Genomic DNA, 18,207 nt, shown 5'->3' with positions numbered 1-18,207 from the left:
AACTTATTGAATAAGCTCCATGCACCACTGTATATTCAGTGTAATGATTATGGATCTAACAACAACACTAAAAACCTTTGGCTGGTTTAGTGCATCGATCCGACCCACTCTTATCACCTGGCTATGCAATCAGTTGTAAGCAATTGTAAATGGTTGATATCGGTCTTGGCTGCCTGACTCTGATATGATAAGGTTCTCTTGATTACACACGTGCAATGAAATGGATCGATATTAACCCCGCGATGCTAGAAAGATGATATGAAAGTTCTGAGGAATAGATGTGGTCCGTGTGTTTGTACAAATGTCGGACATGTTCTCCTTCCCTTCATGTGTCTGCCTCGACGTAAATCTTCTCTCTCTTTCTCTCTCTTGTACCCTGAGTACATTTGCAATTTGAAAGGCTTGGTTGGTTTGTTCCATCTAACAATTGATGATAATGTACCGCGACATTATCCACATCTTCATGGAGAGTTTCATGTTTGCGAGCATGAAAAGAAAGCTGGGAACCAGGGAAGCAAGACTAAATTGTTGCCATCACGACATTCTGTGGGAGACTTACTCCAGCTGAAGGTTGAACTGGTTCCATCTACAACATTTGCTTGACATTTTTCCTATTAAAATCACCTCATTTCACAGCAGACCAATTGTTGTGGCCTGGGACTGAACACAAATGCTGTTTTTGTTATTTTACCAATGGTAGTAGGATGCATGTTCACAGAAGTGTCATTGTACATTGTACTGTTTAAATACTGTAGGACTTTTTATGATGATAAATCAGTGGTTGCAGCCGATGTCCTTTCAGCTCAGCTAATTCCAGGGTCTGGCATAAATATCTGTGATGGTTTGTTAAAGTACTTTGACGACAATACCCAGAAGCCTCACCAACTGAGACCGAGCCCACAGTCAGCGAAACTTTTGCATTGCTCTGCTCCCTGCTCTGTTACTCCCTCAAGCATCGATTTGACATGGTGCAGTAGCTGCCACTTTGGTCTGAAAAAGCCCCTATATTCCAGTAGCCTGCATGCATTTGATCTAACCATGTAAGTCTGAATCCAATGGTTTTCTAATGCTCACTCATGTGGAATCGATAAAAAGCTGCACATTGGATCATAAACCAGCACAAACCCCCTTTTTTAATGGCAGTAAGTTGCTCAGAACTGGCCTGACATAACTTTACAGAACCCTGTGAAACGATACTAAAAAAAAAAAACAGCATATACTTAAATACATGCTCCCGCAAGCTGCACTGTTTTCCGTTAGCTAACATCAATTTCATTCGCTTCAATAACCCTGTGGGTTTTCTCAGCAGGAGTTTGTTTCATTTGTCTTTCTGACAAGCTAAAATGTATTCCTGGTGTTTTATGTCTGCATCGTAAGCTAAATTGGCTTCTCAAGTTTCAGCACCTTTTTGTATTTTTTTTGTTTTTTGACTGAGATAAAGCATTTCAGAATTACCCATCTCGTGTGGCTTTGACAGTGCGCTTTAGATTTCTGTTTTGGTATGTATTAAGTTTGCAATGTATGCATTGATGTCCTTTGAGGTTGAATATATGCATTTGTATATATACATATATTTGACATCTGACTTAGATAAAACATCACGTCGCACATTTAAAACAACATCCATAAACATATGAAGACATCTCACGAGTGGACAGCTTAGGATGTTATCTGTAAATGGGGATCCGACTGTGTATGAAGTGGACCTTCAGTGTCAGTACATGACATCCAAGTACCTTCATTCATTTTCAGCTGCTTTATCCTCTTGAGGGGTTTGTGTGAGGGGAGCTGGAGCCAATCCTGACTGGCATAAGGTCCATCTCAGGGCCAGTGTACAGATCAGGATGAGATGTAAAGCAGAACCCTACCATATTATTTAGATTTGTAAAAGTTATTGACAGCTGGCATCCAAACTTCTGACAAACGAAATCCTGACAAATGTTCTTTTGTATGATGAGAGGCACTGCTAGATGTTTAACTGGATCAGTTAAATTTCCTGTACACATTTTACTGCATGTCCAAGAATTCAAGATAAGGCACTTTTGTTTTATGTTAAAAAAAAGTAGAAGACAGAACTCAAACCTTTTTAACATAAATTGGGAATGCAGAGGCTTCAAACCTCATTTTAGACATTTTCACTTTGTACATGCTGTGTTTTGCTGTAGGCTGTAGATATAGATGTTTGCTTTTAACAATTGGCCTACACACAAGTGGGCAAAACACAAAGAAAGAAAGATATACAGATGAATTAAAACTTTCTGTTCTTGTATGTCTGACAACTTGACGTTTTGTAATCCTGCCTCTCTTTGATGTCTTACCTGTGCTTTAACTGTACTTGCACACACATTTGCATTCTTTTGACTCGATATTTATTCTGTGAATAACCACCGTCTCCGTCTGTGTTTCTCTGTACGTCTTCTTGTCTTCGTAGGATGGCATGGGGAATCTGCGGGTGACAAAGGAAGGCGTCAGGTTGGAGGGAGTGTCCGAATTTATACTGCCTTTGTATGTGAAAGAGATCCAGTCTCGCAGGGTAAGTCTATGTCCGTGTGTTTGTGTATACTGTACGTGATGTGTACCTTTGTGTCTGAAAGTGAGCTCTTCCACTACAGAACAAAGACATGTAACCGCAAACATCCCTCAATCAGTACTGCTTTATTACTTTATTTCTTCAGTGTTCTTAAACACAACTATGTTACAGTGCCGACAGTCAGTGCAGCAGTGTGGGGTCAACATTTGTCAACATAGCAGATGTATACAGTAGATATGACCCAGCACTCTTCAATATCTCCGTTAATCACCGATATCACAGATTCATCATTGATTCCAGCAGCAATGGCAACACTATGTCACACTCTATATAGACGCTGTGTGTGCTATGAATATTGAGCATGGGTGTATTGACTAAAATAGTTTGGGTGTGTCTGTGTGTACTTGGGTTGGGATTCAAACTGCATAGCACGAAATAAATGTGCAGATTTAGAGGGATAAAAAGAAATATAGTACAGTTTAGTGTTGGGGAATATACAGTGTATCAGGATTTTTCCCACATGGCATTGGTCATACGGTGAGATGATGAAGAATGGCTGTAGCATCAAACGGTATAATATATTAGTTGTTGCCATGAGCAAGAGCAGAAACCCGTTCATGTAACGCTTCTCACTTGAATTCACTTGCCTACAACTCAACTCACACATAAAGCAACTTGTGGCTCAGAGTGAAGCTGTCTGCCCTTTGGTTTTTTCTTTGTTTTAAAAGATGCAGACCAAAACACTGTATGTTGCAAAGTCCATTGACCCATTGTTGCCACGACGGGTGGTAAGACTGGAAACTTACAGACACTTACGTCACCTTAACAGAAAACATGTGGCGGAATACTAAGAGTGTGTTCAAGTCTTTGGATCAAGGACACTGGCTGCTGAAGTAGCTGAAGGTCAGACTTTGCTTAAAGTGGCATTTTTCTTGATGCGCTGCATAAAACTGGAAGGGAGAAGCAGTGGCGAGAGAGATGTCACGAACACAGTAACCATATGCAAGGGCATGGTCCCGCTACAGTCATTCAGGGAGGACGGGCTCAGAGAAGCGATTAAAATACTGAAATCTGAAGTATGTCTTACCACGGTGGAAGTACTTGAGCCAGACTGCTTTTCCAACGTTCTCATCAACGACAGCAGAGCTGTGGTCACCCTCTTCTCTTTACAACTGAGCCGCATGTGGGGAAACCTGAATGTGAATAAATTATTAAGCGCTTTTCTTACCTTTGCAATAGAAAATTCTAGGCAAGTTTTTTTTTGTTTTTTTTTTAATATGTAAAAATCCCTGTGTTTTATGTCAAAATATTTTTTGAAATGATAGTTGTTGGTATATTTAGTTGGATGTTCCGTTTATTTCATTGCACTTTGCACAATTGAAAGTATACATTATGCTACAATAAATGGACTCAAGTAGCATAGTATAACACTGTACACCTGCTTATTCATCACCCAATCACGTTGTTGTATTGCAATACATGAAATCATACAGATGAAGACTTTGATCTCTGCACATCTCCCGGGGTGTTTGTGGATGACTGTCTCTCAAGTTTTTACTCAGAATAATGAAAAAAGGGTCACATTTTCAGATTGCAGCTCACAGAAGGAGTATTGTAACTCGGAAAAAAAGCTCTTTACAACCACGCAGAGCAGAAAAGCATCTGAGAACACGCAGCACCTGAAACCTTGAGGCAGATGAGCTAACGGCCAAAGATGTTTATTTCAAGTTCCAATCATGTCAGCTAAAAACAGAGATCTGAGGCTGTAATGGACACAGGCTCACCAGTCCTTGACAGCTGAAAACTGGAAAATATTTGACGTTGGTTTTAACAATCTAATCTGGATTTTTTTTTTTTTACGCAAAGGCACGCAGATGGTTGGGCCAGAATATGTTGTCAGCAGAATGAATCTAATCAACAAGGGTTTGAATCCCATCATCTGCACTATTGTTGTAATGTCGATCCCTCCGCGACCACTTAACTACCTTCTAATGGCTTCTACCAGCGTGATAATGCACACTGTTGCAAGTCATCTCATATTGGAGATACCAGGATTATCGACAAAGGCTTCTGTAGACATGGTTATGAGTAGAATGGATAATAGAAAATATACTGTGGACGAGGCTTCTCCTGTTCTACCAGTACAGGACAAAATAAATCTTCTTTTTTTTTCTGTTTACTGCTGCTTTATTTTCCGTTTCATGTTGTCTCTGTGAAGTGATGAGTAAAAATCTGCCTCAGAAATCAGAGATTAATTAAAGATACTTGCTAAAATTAATTGAAGTGAAAGATGAAATTGTAAACAAAACTTTTAGCAATTTAATTCTATCTGATTATTATTATTTTTTTAAATAATATATCTTGAAGGAGTTGATTTATAAGATCTGTCATATTGTTTTTTTTTATTTGCATATTTCTAGTGAGAAATTAGAGTCAATCTGCACATTACCATGTCACTATTTATCATCCAAAAGCTGACAGTACTGGAATGTCCGTGCCTCTTGCTACACAGGTATTACCCATGTTACGTAAATCACATTCACATCAACATGATTAAACGCGAGTCACTTTCACCCCAGTGTATTGCTTTCAAGATGACAGTGAATAATAGGCCACTGCCTGACTTTATACCTTGAAAGTATTTACTGAGACAAACGTAATAAATCACTGAGATTCTGTGATTGTGTGACTCATCTGATCTCGTCAGAGTGTCTTCTGTACCGCAGTAATACTTTCTTTCCGGGATTGTTTATGAGTGAACATGTGCTTTGTGTCACCAATACAACCAGGACGGTGAGAGATTTGGAGCCTCCCCTCTTTAAAACTCCACTGTGAAGTTCATTACTTTTACTCTGCAATATTTCATTTTAAACTACACCATCACACCCAAGCAAAGAAATATAACCAAATCCAAAGCATTTTTTTTCACTGTGGTGAGATTGGGAAAATCAGTATCTAGTAATATCTATAATCAATAATCTGTTTTTTTCTTGTCCACAGTGGAACAATGCCACATTCCAGTAATGTAGTACGATTTGTGTCATGATTCTCAGTCAAGATTAGTAGCGAGGGCACGAGTGTGGTGCTCACCTTGTGCTGCACATTGTGGGAGAGGTAAATGGGACATTGTGACGCCTATGGAGAGAGCTAAATACAGAACACGGGGTATAAACTATATGCTAACAACAGCAGCAGTGACACAAATAAAGTTGTTTGGCTGGGTGCATGGGACAGAATAGGACTAGGCACAGGAGCGCAGGAGAAAGGTAGCTGGACAGAAAGAAAGAAAGAAAATGTAGTGGTCAGAGAGGAGAAACTGTGTGTATACAAAAACAGGTATGAGACAAAAGAAAACAAAAAGCCTAAGTTACACAATATAGCAAAACAACCCCTGGTCTCAAAAAAACCTAGGTCTTGGTTCGCTTCAAGTGAACAAAATGCAGGAAGCGGACTACAACGCAGGGCATTGTGGGTACACACAACCAAGCGATATAATGCAGCTCCAAGTTTCCCTGCGTTAACCAATAGATGAGTGAGTTTTCTTGTTCATTGTCTTGTCATCTCCTTCAGTAATTCTTGATACAGTGCCGCCACAGGCGAGGAGGGGAATACGTTATTCAAAAGGTTCGGTTTCGCTTCACTAAAGTGCTAAAGCAAACTCGGACTGGCTGAATGTTGCAACCCCCACCTGAACAGAGTCCCCAATCGTACCGAGTCTAGCAGACTATTAGGTGTGAAAATGACCTTAGTGGACTTTCCATATTTGCTGTAAGGGTGAAAGGATTTAAGTATAGCCTTTTTTGTTTTATACATTACAGGTAAATTAGTGTGCAGTCGCCCATATCAGCTCAGCTCACAGCTGATCCCCTCCTTTGCATTTAATTGCCATTCATTGTTTCTGCCCTATTCAAGCTGTCTTGGCCTGCCTACCTCATAGCAAGGCTTTGTGCAACCCACCTCCCCTCTGCAGCACCTTTTCATGATGTATCTGGTCTAAATCGGTGTCATGTGTTGTCATTAATGCCTCCTCTTTCTTAAGCTGCTGCTCACTCTGCCTCCTTTTATGTGAGAGTTGTGCTCTTGCTACCTCAGGCTTTCCTCAGAGGTACCAGAACATAGCCATGCTTTTAAACTTATTATCTTATTTGGACTAAAGTTGTCCTGGCTAAAATAGAGTGTGTTTTACAGCGAGAGCATAACCACCACAGTTGTCACCAAATGGCAGCAGTGGAGCAAGACACTGAATGAGATGAGAAAACAGACTTGTTTCAGGCATACATCAAGCAAAGATATAAGAGGAAGACAGGAGTCACTTGAGCTCTTGGCAGTAAAAGGCGACATAGATTATGTGGAAAAGAAGCACCACAGGCACCAGCCAGGAAGTGAAAGGCACCAGAGAAACACAGGAAAGTATTCAGCCGTCATTTGAAGGAATCAGAGGAGCTTTGAGAGACACACAACCTGGAGCAATGTGAGTGTGGCTTCTGAATAAATCTGAAGCAGCCAAAGTCTGTGGCAGCCCCAAGAGCAGCATCAAATGCTAATGCTGGGAAGACATCAAACCCAGCACTCTACATGTGTTCTTGCAACAAATGCAGAGCCACATGCAAAGCACAGGTGACTTACTTACATCGACCACAGATAAGTCAAGGTACACTATATATTGTGAACCGGTCACTATAACTTATGTGTTGGAGATTAAGGTGTGCATGCAGACATAAAAGGGCACTGCAAAGGATTTTTAATCTCTTATCTTGCAGACTGGTTGATCCGTATCAGGTGAACAAACAGAGTTGGCAGGAAGGGTAAGCAATCAGCAACCGGGGCAATTTTCACACAGACAGAGCAGCTATAACATTTCACATCACATGGTCAAGAGAGAGCAATATGTCATTCATAGCTGGTTTTATGGAAGGTTAGCAGACCTTGGTCATTACCTTGAAAATCAGTGTTATAGTTGTGTCTTAGGTGAGTCTGAGTCATCGATGAACCGAGTCCCCAATCGTACCGAGTCTAGCGGACTATCAGTGTGAAAACGACCTGAGTCAACTTCACTTTCATTTTGAGTCCGGTGCTTCATTCTGGCACAGTTCAATATCTGACATATAGTATACATAAAAAAGGTCTATAAAACAAACATGAGACGCTATGAATGTTTCAACATTAAACTGATGTTTAAAATGACAAATTGCCGAATTAATGTAGAATTAATGCAAAGGAAGCGTACTGAAATTCATTGTTAAATAAAATATAGATCCTCTCCCGTTAACTACAGGTGGAACTACTTACTTGCACTCACACACATTTATTGATTTACGTATTAACATAAAAAAAAATAAACAGGGCAAACTAAAAAGCATCTTGTGTACTATAATGTACTACTCCTCTGTCTTAATCACAGTTGCAAACAATAGTAGTAGTGTTCATTTTAGATAATAAAGTTGTGTTTTGAAGATTTGTCTGTCCCTGTGCTGTCATGCAGCTGTGCATGGACATATTTTGAGATACTAGTCTGTTTTTGGTCTGGATCGTCCTCTCTGTGTATTAGTGCTTATTTCCACTCTCAGTGAAAATGAGCAGTGGCCCTGGTTACAGCTGTGGTGTGTTCTGCTAAGTTTATTATTTTAGCTACGTCGCGCTCAGGGTTAAGGTCGACTCAGCTGCATTAATTGCGTTTGATTTAATTATGATGAGTCGAGTTGAGTCACGAGTCTTGGAAATCAGGACTTAAGTCGGACTGCGGGACTGGGATGATAATTAATATGCTAATTATGATATAATACCCTTAACACTTGCTGCAGTCCTTCATCATTTGTGCCGATCTGGGCGTGAACTGCAGCCTGACTGGTTGGCGAAGGCATCCGAACACAACAGTAATTCTACTTTCCTCAGTCTACTCTGTTTATGGAGATTCATATACTCCCTGTAATAGAATGCATTTACTTGGAAGATGACGCCGTTGTAACCCAGAGGCAGTGGGATTATCATGAGAGCAGCAGGCTTTGTAGGATATTTCACGGTGTGTTGGTGCATTTTAAAGGAACGGATGCAATTCTCACTCCCTCTGTCTCTCTCTCTTTCTCTCACACACACTTTCTTCTCACCGTCATTAGACACATGCATGAGCACACACGTCTGCGTTCACATACAAAAACTGACTCTTGCCACTGCATCCTATAATTGTCTCCATAGGGATCAGGTGATGACCTATTCCAACCTGCAAGACAAAAAGAAATCTCAATACACACATGTAAATATACATATATATATATGTGTATATATACACATCCATAGATATATATAGATATATCTTTTTGATTTAACTCTTCGTTTTATCTCCTCCCTTCTATTAGGTATTTTCCACCTCTATCCCTTGTCTACAATATTTCTTTCCATGTATCATTTTCTGTATGTGTCTCCCTCTATCACCCCTGTAGTGATACAGGCTCCCAGGGAAGAGGCCTTGTTATGTGCTATATAGACTGCTGGGATAAGGCTTTCACTTCCTGCGGAGAGAGAAGAAAAACCCCCCCGGTGCACACAGTCATGGTAGTGTCAGTACATGTGAGTAAAGGGAGTGATGCAGAGTATACAAAAGGGAAGTCTTGCGAGGCGCATGGAAACCATAATTGAAAAGTTCAAGGCAACAACAAATAAATAAATAAATAATCTATATCCTGCACTGAAGCTTCGCGGAAGACTGAGGAATGTGGGGGCTGGGTGGAGGTGGGAGGATGACATAACTTTATTTTTGTCAGTTTTAGATTTACTGCACCCCGCCCCTCACTCTCTCTCTCTCTCTCCCTGCCACATAGTCTCTGTGTGCTTCTTCTCTGGGGACCTGAGCTAGCTGAAACTTCTCCAACCCTAGAGTGGTAATTGAATAGCAGAGAGTTCTAATGGAACATTAGGCTGTCCCTGTCTTGGCAGCCCCTATTGATTTTGACTTTGCAGCATTGTAAACAATTCAGGGTAAATGCAACTGAACGGATGCAGACCTTGGTACAGGCTATAATTTGAGGGCTATTGCTGCGCAACTGTTGTGCTGTGACATAACTGTTACAGTGTGGCTTTGTTTCACGTTAACAGCAAGCGGTTCATGCCAGGTAACTGCGTTAGCTTGATTTCCTGTGTTCAGGGAAAGGATGTCATAAAGTTCAACTGTCAAGCACACTTGATTTTAATTGCATGTCACCTGGGCTGCAGGGTGGTGACATATATCAGGAAATAAAAAAGCTTATTTGATTTAAATTTTTTTCCGTCCGCGTTTGTGTCTTGGGTAATTTGTGTATTTTATGCCCATGCTGCTTTCCATCATCACTCGTACACAGTGTGATGATGGCGAAGTCCTTTCATGTTAGAAAATAAAAAGCTGTTATCCAGGCAGTCTGTCAACAAGAGCTTTAGCCATAAAGAATGTATGATTTGGATGATATTCCACCCTCATTAGGTGTGTTCTGTCACATGAAGAGTCTATAGGTGAGTAACATATGCAAATTAAGTTCTTAACAACAACAACAACAACAACAACAACATTAAGTTACCCACCTTCTCTCTCTCTCTCTCTCAGAGAGAGCGAGAGAGAGATTGCCACTTTGTTACGACCTATAATGAGAAGATTTCAGAAGATTTCAGATTTCACAGCAACTATTCGTCATTTTATTGACATAAAATAGTAAAATAGTTGTACATAGGATTCAGTATTTTGTTTTTATGTCTTTCACGTCTTAGTTCACATGACAGTTACTGTGGCTGCACATGTCCTGGTCCCTAATAATGCTCGTTTAAAAAAATATCTTTGTGTTGCCTTGTATTTGCCTGCTCTAAAACAACTTAAACTTTACTCCTAATTGCCCAGTTGTGTTGCAGCGGGTTACAAGCACTATGTATTATTGTTTACATCTCTTTCAGCTGTCTCCATATTCCTCGGCTCATTTTTTTATTCAAAAGAAATTGTCTTGCTAGAGCATGGCACCGTTTTATTAGAATTCAAGCAATGTATATGACATGTTAAAAAGGCCCAATTATGCTAATTTCTGGCTCAAACTCTCTCTATATATATTGTGTTATTCTGGAACACCGCTGACATAGTTTGCACAAACCACAGTTAATAAAAAACCTCCTTATTTATCTCAAATTGCCTGTTATGCAGCCCCTCAAGTGGGCCTCTCACTGATACAGGAAATATTATCTTAGGCTTCTTGAAGCAGTATTCTTAAGGGTATGTTTGCTTTTGACTTGCTTAGTATCTGTTAGCCTTCTGCGTGGCAGAGCTTGTGAATGCACGGTAAAGCTATGCAACTACTAACAAAAAACCTAACGTGATGGAACAAAATAAATGGGAAATGGCAACTTTTCTAATCTGTTTATACATGTTTCAGCCCAAATACAATAATTAACATATACAGACAATACCTTACACAGAGGAATGGGTTCCATTGAAATGGTTCGCTCATCACCCTTTATTTGTGATGCTTCTTCCATGATGTCTTACAGTTTCTATTCACCTTTATGAAATGCTGTAAGACAAGCCGAGCTGCTACTTCCTTTCATTTCATTTCATTACTTCCATATCTATTGCCCAAAATTGTATGCCACCAATCAACCACAAAGGAACGCTCGACATGCACTGTCCCCGAGTCCGGCAAATGTAAAATTTATTTGATTTAATCAGCGTGTCACCTTTACCGGGTGACTTTCTGCACAGGAGAATTTCTCCTGCAGCCTGCCAGGAGGAATGGCTTAGACACGCTGTCAGTGATAATACGTGTCTGTGTCAGAAGATGAGAACTCGCACATCAAACAGACGCATGCAAAGGGCTTTTCCGGTGTCCTGTAAAACATTAATAAATATATCACATCAGATTTATGTGCCACCACTAAAGTTAAATTGAGGATAACAGAAAAAAAAGAAAAAAACTCTCTCAGGTTTGACTGAGAGAGGTTTTGATCTTTTTCTCAGGGAGTAAGAATATGATCATAATGTTTTTAATCAAAAGTGAACATAGAGGAGTGTGTGTGTGTGTGTGTGTGTGTGTGTGTGACTGACTGCATATTTCGTCTCTCTGCGTGGGCAAACGTCCAGAGTCCGCTCCGAGTGTCCCAGTATGTACGCGTGTACCAGACGTGGTCACGACCCGTGTAAAAATAGTCCCCATTAACATTTAACAGCGTTTTCAGAATGTCAGGACAATGAAAGTCACACTGGCCCTTTAGGGGAGAGCGGAAACGGGACAAAATGAATGAGAATATTAATCCCTTGCTCCAAAGGATCATTCCATCCATCCCTCTAGCTGCTGTCTCAGAGGTCACATCGTCCAAAAGCTACAACAGATCCACTCTTCACAAAACTTCGCTGGAGAAAAGGGCACATGTGGCTCCATCGACATTTGCTTGCCACATCCTTATCACGTCAAGATATTCATTAAGGACAATAACTGAAATGTATGCTTTGGCTAACACATCTAGCACTGAACACTGTTATTACCCGTGGGTATTATCTTATACCTGTTTTCTGTTACTACAGAAGCTGTCAGAATAAATTACACATTCATGGAAAAACTACATAATTAATCACCTAAAGTTGTACTGTGCTTTGCTTTATGTTGCCCAGCTTCTGCTGATTAAATCCCCACTAACGGAAAGTGCTATCATTATATATATACTCAATAAAGTCATTCTAAAAATAAAGAAATGAATAAAGTATCTGCCTTTGAGCACACTCCCTAACATCTGATCCAGTCTCTAGGCAGCTTACCCATCCACATTCATAAATGCTGAATTACTGGCATAAAGACAGTAGTAACCACTGAGCACAAGGCCAGCACTCCATTTAATGTTTGATTTAGGGAACAACACACACTCAGGGTCAAGGATAGTTGGCTGCTTTTCAGAGGAGTGCAATTTTACTTTAGACTTTAAAACCCAAACTTTATATGTTAGAAGTCTATATTGTACTGTGACAGACAGGCAATTGGGTGACGGAGTGGTCTTTCAACTTGAAGGTTGTAGGTTTGATTCCCAGCTCCGCTAGTCTACATGCCCATATTATGTCCTTGGGCAAGACACTTCACGCTCCTGACGGCTGTGCCGGCAGCGTGTGAATGGGTATGAAAGATGCACTGTACATAGATGTGCTGCATGAAAGTGTGAGTGAATGGGCGTGAATGGCAAAAAAATCTGTAGTTCATGCAACTGTTGATCACTGATGTTTAAATACACACCATTTGCATGGGTTTAGTTATCATATGCCAATATTTAACAACATGCAACTTTGCCAATAGATGTATCTAAATCCTACACACTATTCCTTCAACTGCTGATTGTACAGTTAAGGAGGACAAAGAGTATCCTGTCACTGTGTTGGTGTGAATTGGACACCAACACCTGCAGAGCGCAGGGCGAGGTGTTAATGCTGCACATACTGTTATTCACAACAGGTTTCGACTGCCACTCTCACTCTCACAAAAAGCACTCAGCTTGATCACTTTCTAAATCTATGACAGCACTCTTTCTACTGTATGTCTCGGCTGTCTGCAGAAAAGCAGGCCCTGTGCCTCCTTAGCTTCAAAACACTTTCATACATAATGTACAACACCTGCACAGTACAGCAAAATTGCTATTTAGGTCATCACTCAAAAGTGAATGGGAGGCTTTTTTTTAGCTTTTCACGATTAAATTTTATTCATAATATTTTTGTTTCTAAATTCAGTCATCGATATAGGGATTATGGAAATGAATATGATAAATGTAACAGTTGGCACATACATATTCATACACAATAACTTCCAACACTGACAACTGACAGTGTATTGAGGTCAGACATCCTTTTGACAAGATACATTCGAGAAAAACCAAACAATCCAACAGTGTCCGAAATACTCTGACGTGCTTATAAGCAGCCAAACGTACTGAAAAATACATTAAAGTGACATTTCTGTGTGCGTCCCTGCTCACACTGTCCCTGCAGAAAATATGTATGCAGGTTGTTTTGAGGGGAACGGTCTCAATCCTCTGTGTGAAATTAATTAAGGGTGGACATTTGAATTAATTAACTGCAAGGGAGTGTGGCATTACACTGCTGTGACCTCATGACATTAAACACACTCACACTAACACACACACACACAAACAACTGCAAAGACAAAGACACACACAGATTGCATTTAATTACCAGTATGCAGATCATTGGTACAATGTGGTTCAGCCTTAATTACATATTGTAATGTCCTTTCCTGTCTCTCTTTGTGTGTGTGTGTGTGTGTGAAGAGAGTCCATGGATGAAGTGCCGTTTTAGTTCCGTGTATCTGAATGCAATTTGAGCAGGTTTAATTTCATGCTGCTACAGTGTTACAGCCGCATATGGCAGTTCTTATGTGTTATGCTAAGTCAGCTTAAAAAAGGCATATCGTCACAGTTGCAATATGTGTTTTGGTTTTTTTTCTGAAATGTACAAAGTCCCTAAAGTAACATTCGAGCAAACACCTGTCTCCTGTTCCGTAGGGCTTAAAAGTTGGTACTAAAACTCTGTGGTCTTCTGTTTGGCAAAGGACAACAGCTGGAGTCAGTTGAGATGCAGCAATTAAAATGCACCCACGTACCACGTTCTTGAAGCACAATGTCAAATATATAAACTTGAATGTTGCACGTCGATATTATTGGAAGACTGTTTTTGTTGTTTCATTTTGCCTGAACTAATGAGTTGCATTTGTCCATATGCACCCCAAGAAGATTTTAGTTTAGGACAGCTGCATAGGGGCAGTTAACTTTATTTATGTAAAAATTAGATCTCCAGTGTTGTAACATCTGTCAGCAGAACACCGCTAGACTTACCTGACGCCTCAGGTAAGCCTGCAGAGCTTCCTGAAAGGGCGACTGTAGTTCCATTTTCCAACAGTTCTCTTATTTTAGTATCTCACGAGCTCACACACGTGTTTAGCAAACTAGCCACAGACAAAAACTATGTGTTGTCATAGTTTTCGTGGCTGTAGATAAGTTAAATGGCTTTCACTCTTGAGCAACTTGAACGTGGTCACTTCAAAGTGCCAAAGTGGCTGTGCTGTGGTAAACAGCCTCAGGACGACTATCCTCATGCATTTTTAATTGTAGAGCAGAACCACTGAAGTAAATTAAAGGGACAACACCTAATGCTTAAGTGCTCCGTGTCTGGTGAATACTGTGACATCACAGCATATTGAGTGAGGCATGTTTATTTTAGGCGGCACATTAAAAAACAAAAGAACAAAAAAATAAACCTCAAACACTGCCATTGAAAGTTAATCAAAGAAGCAGTTCAATTGAAAATGACATGCATAGTTTAATTCAACTATAGCAGTATAGTGGGGGGGAAGATATAATATACCATATAATTTATATATACCATATACCATATCATTTACCTTGCTTTGTTTTGTTTCTGAAGGCACAAAGATTCCAAATTAGATGAGTGGTCTTGATGCGTGGTCTGGATTGACGTCTGACCCTGTAGACTGGCTCCAAAAGCTTTCAGGCGTACTGTAGTCTTGGTGAATTTAGTCAATTAAAAAAAAAGGGATAATTGAATATTTCACCAGGAAAATTATAGGAGTGGAAAGAGATGTCGCTTTTTGAGCAGGAATTATCCAATTCTCCAGAGTGGCTGCAGTCATTCTCCTCCACTCTGCCAACCCCAGTTCTCCAGATCAGAATTCATTTCTTAAAGTGTATTGCCAGAATTCAAGAAGCTGTTATTTAATTAAAAGCCATGCTGAGTTTGTAAACAGGTTCCATGATAATCAATTATAAACATCATCATTAATACCAGTATATACAATCGTTCTTATTTTAATGAGACAGGCTGATTGGGTACATTGAGCTGAGGTTTTTGTCATTTCTAGGTAACAGATGGTGTTATAATGTTATTTTATGTCACAGTTATTAAGAGCCCACCCTCTTTGCATTCTGTTTGAGGAGAAAATAATAATAATAATCCCAACATTTTCCAAAGCATTTCAACATGTTTCAGTCTTGATTAAAATCACAAAGCATTGAGTTTACGTCTGTAGTGCTTCCCTTTCTCTTGGACAAGCACAATGAATGTTTTGGTATGGTCGCCATTTCAGTTCAAGGACCTTCAGGAGGATCAAAACATTCTGTATAAAGCAGGCAGAAAACATTAAAGGAAACCAAAGGGGAGCCCTGATAAATGGAGGTAGAAGCATCAAACTGTAAATTCAACTGCAAATGACCACTGAGTGTAGAGTTATTTGGAGTTTTGGAATTGGCTGACATTAGGGCTGGGTGAAATGGCCAAAATGTTTCAGCTCAGTCGATCCGTAATAAAATCATTAAAGAATCATTAATAAAATAGACATAAACTGTAGAGGCACTGGACAAGAAAGTGAGGAATGCCACACATGATTAAGCACCAAGTAACGGATGGAAATCAAAGTGAGATGTAACAGGAATTGTAAAGGCAGGGGGTCTTTGGTCTTTGCCTGGGCGACAGAGTTTAAAATGAATTGAAGATAAGACGAGTGAAAAAGAGTTGAAAGAAAAGTAAAAGAAAATGACAGGGGAGAAATATGAAAGATTATTGATGTACTTTATTTGTGCATATTCATGCTTTTGCCGTTCCACTGGGGTCCCAGCCCTAGTCACTCATTTCATAGTTATTGTAGAAGGACTGTCTTGCATCTGTAAAGTATCAAATTTAAGTGTTCCATTTTCACTTTCTCAACACCCTTGCCCTTACCTCTGTTTCCCTTTTCCCCTGTTAAGACATTAGGAAGTGTTTCTAGCGATCTCTGCACCCCACCATGGGGAGATATTAGCAGGGCTAAACGCTCTCACTTTTCAGGCAGGTAGGGAAACAATGTATGACTCTTCTTTGCATTTATCAGTGGGCATACTGCAGCCCATACTCTACATCAGTGGTTCCTAACCCGGGAAGCCTGTCCCCAACTATAGCTTCACAGGGGTTGACAACTTATTGACAGCACTGTCTCCTCCCTTCTGCTCACTTGGTAAGCACCCTAAAGGTGCTGAACCACTCTAACGGCATGTTTACGCCAAGTGGAACGGTTCGGTATGGTACAGTACAGAGTGGTACTTGTTTCCATTAGGAATAGTACCAAAATAACTGAGCCCAAACCGTTCCATTTGTCAGTAACCTTCCCTTGCGGTACTAAAGTAAGATCACGGTACGGGTGATGCTCGACCCATGACATCACTCCCTTGCGACCGGTGTTTCTTCAACGCCTACACTCTATTCTCATACAAAGTGTTGAGACAAACAGCCACAAGCTGAGCAGGAATGAATGAGCTGCTGGATGTCTTTCATTTGTGTCCATTGTGTTGTTGTCTGTTGTGTTGGTGCACCTGTAGGGCGCCATGCAACGTATCTCGCTGACACGGCCGTCAGGCACAGCACACGCCCCGCATACCAAGTAAAGGTAAACTGTTTTAAAGGGCTTTACCATTCCAAACTGTGCCATGATGGAAACACGGCTTAACTTTATCTATTATGCACAATGAGGAAGGGTTCTGGGTGGGACTTGATGGTGGATAGTGTGCTCACAGGGTGTGTTAGTTGTGAGTACAGGTCATTAGTATTGTGTTGATATTGATGATCATGTGAAATTCTTGCTGCAGTGCTGAATGAATGTAGGGGTGACACTGGGAAAATAACGAGTCCATATTCGCCACATATTGCATAAACGGAAATAATTCAAATTTCTGTTTAATGGGTCTGAACTATTCTGTCCTTTTTTATTGCCATCATGCTGTATCTCTCAGTCCAATTCCCACTTGTACCTCTCACACTGTCCTCGCATCTTTGTAAACCATTACCATTGTCATGTTTCACCAAAGACAATCCTCTTCATCTCTCCCATGTTCCATCCTTGTAAACCATTTCCAGTAATTATGGAGGCAGTTACCCGACTGGGGATTTATCACATGGCTGCAAGCGCTGCAAAGAGGCCAAATTCAGGGAATCCCTATCACAGTAATAACAAAGCACAAGACATATTATACTGCTTTGAAACGAGCCAAAAAGCCTTGGAGGGTTTTGAAAATAAAACCCCAGTTCAGAAACTAAATACAAAGGTCGCTTCACAAAAAAGTGAAACATAGGGTTAAAGGTATGTTAATGCAAAGAATGACTGAGTTCCACTGAATATATTCTCATTCTGCACCAAAAAGAGGTAATTGAATCACATATGATCGTTCATTGTTGCAGCAAGCAGTCAGTAAACAAACATCAGTGTTTCTACAAAAGTTCTGAAAGTGTTTGGATAGAGACACACTAATTGGATTTGTTTCCTCCTGAACTATTTACGATGATTGGACCTTCATGGAAAACATGACCATGAAAAGTCTCATTAGTCTCCTACCGAGTAAAAGATTGATGTTAAAAACACATTGCACATTTGTAGGTGCCAGATGCGGATGCCTTCTACAAGACCGCTCCGTTGGGATGAGATTGCATACATTATTTAATAGCTGTTGCCATGAGACAACATGCCGAGAGGCTGAGCTGGATAAGATGGATAAGTAAGTCAAGAGGAAGGAGATAAATATATGTTAAATGATATGGTCACTTGGGAAAAAAAAATATGTATAAAATATGAATAGGAATAAAATATTCAAAAGGTCAAAGGCCACCTTCATTTGGACATCAAGATGTTCTGCAGCTT

At 40.2% G+C, this 18,207-nt stretch overlaps 1 protein-coding gene across 1 annotated transcript in view; it reads left to right on the top strand.

The window, feature by feature from the left end:
- Positions 1 to 18,207, top strand: part of LOC122770640 (zeta-sarcoglycan) — a 129,311-nt gene that overhangs the window by 37,819 nt on the left and 73,285 nt on the right. Inside the window, exon 2 of the mRNA XM_044027604.1 lies at positions 2,432 to 2,533. Within this exon, the coding sequence (XP_043883539.1) occupies positions 2,432 to 2,533 (102 nt within the window). The remainder of the gene's footprint in view (positions 1 to 2,431; positions 2,534 to 18,207) is intronic.

This window comes from Solea senegalensis, linkage group LG6 (genome assembly GCF_019176455.1).
Source record: "Solea senegalensis isolate Sse05_10M linkage group LG6, IFAPA_SoseM_1, whole genome shotgun sequence".
Lineage (NCBI taxonomy): Eukaryota > Metazoa > Chordata > Actinopteri > Pleuronectiformes > Soleidae > Solea > Solea senegalensis.
This window is presented reverse-complemented; position numbering and strand designations above follow the sequence as displayed.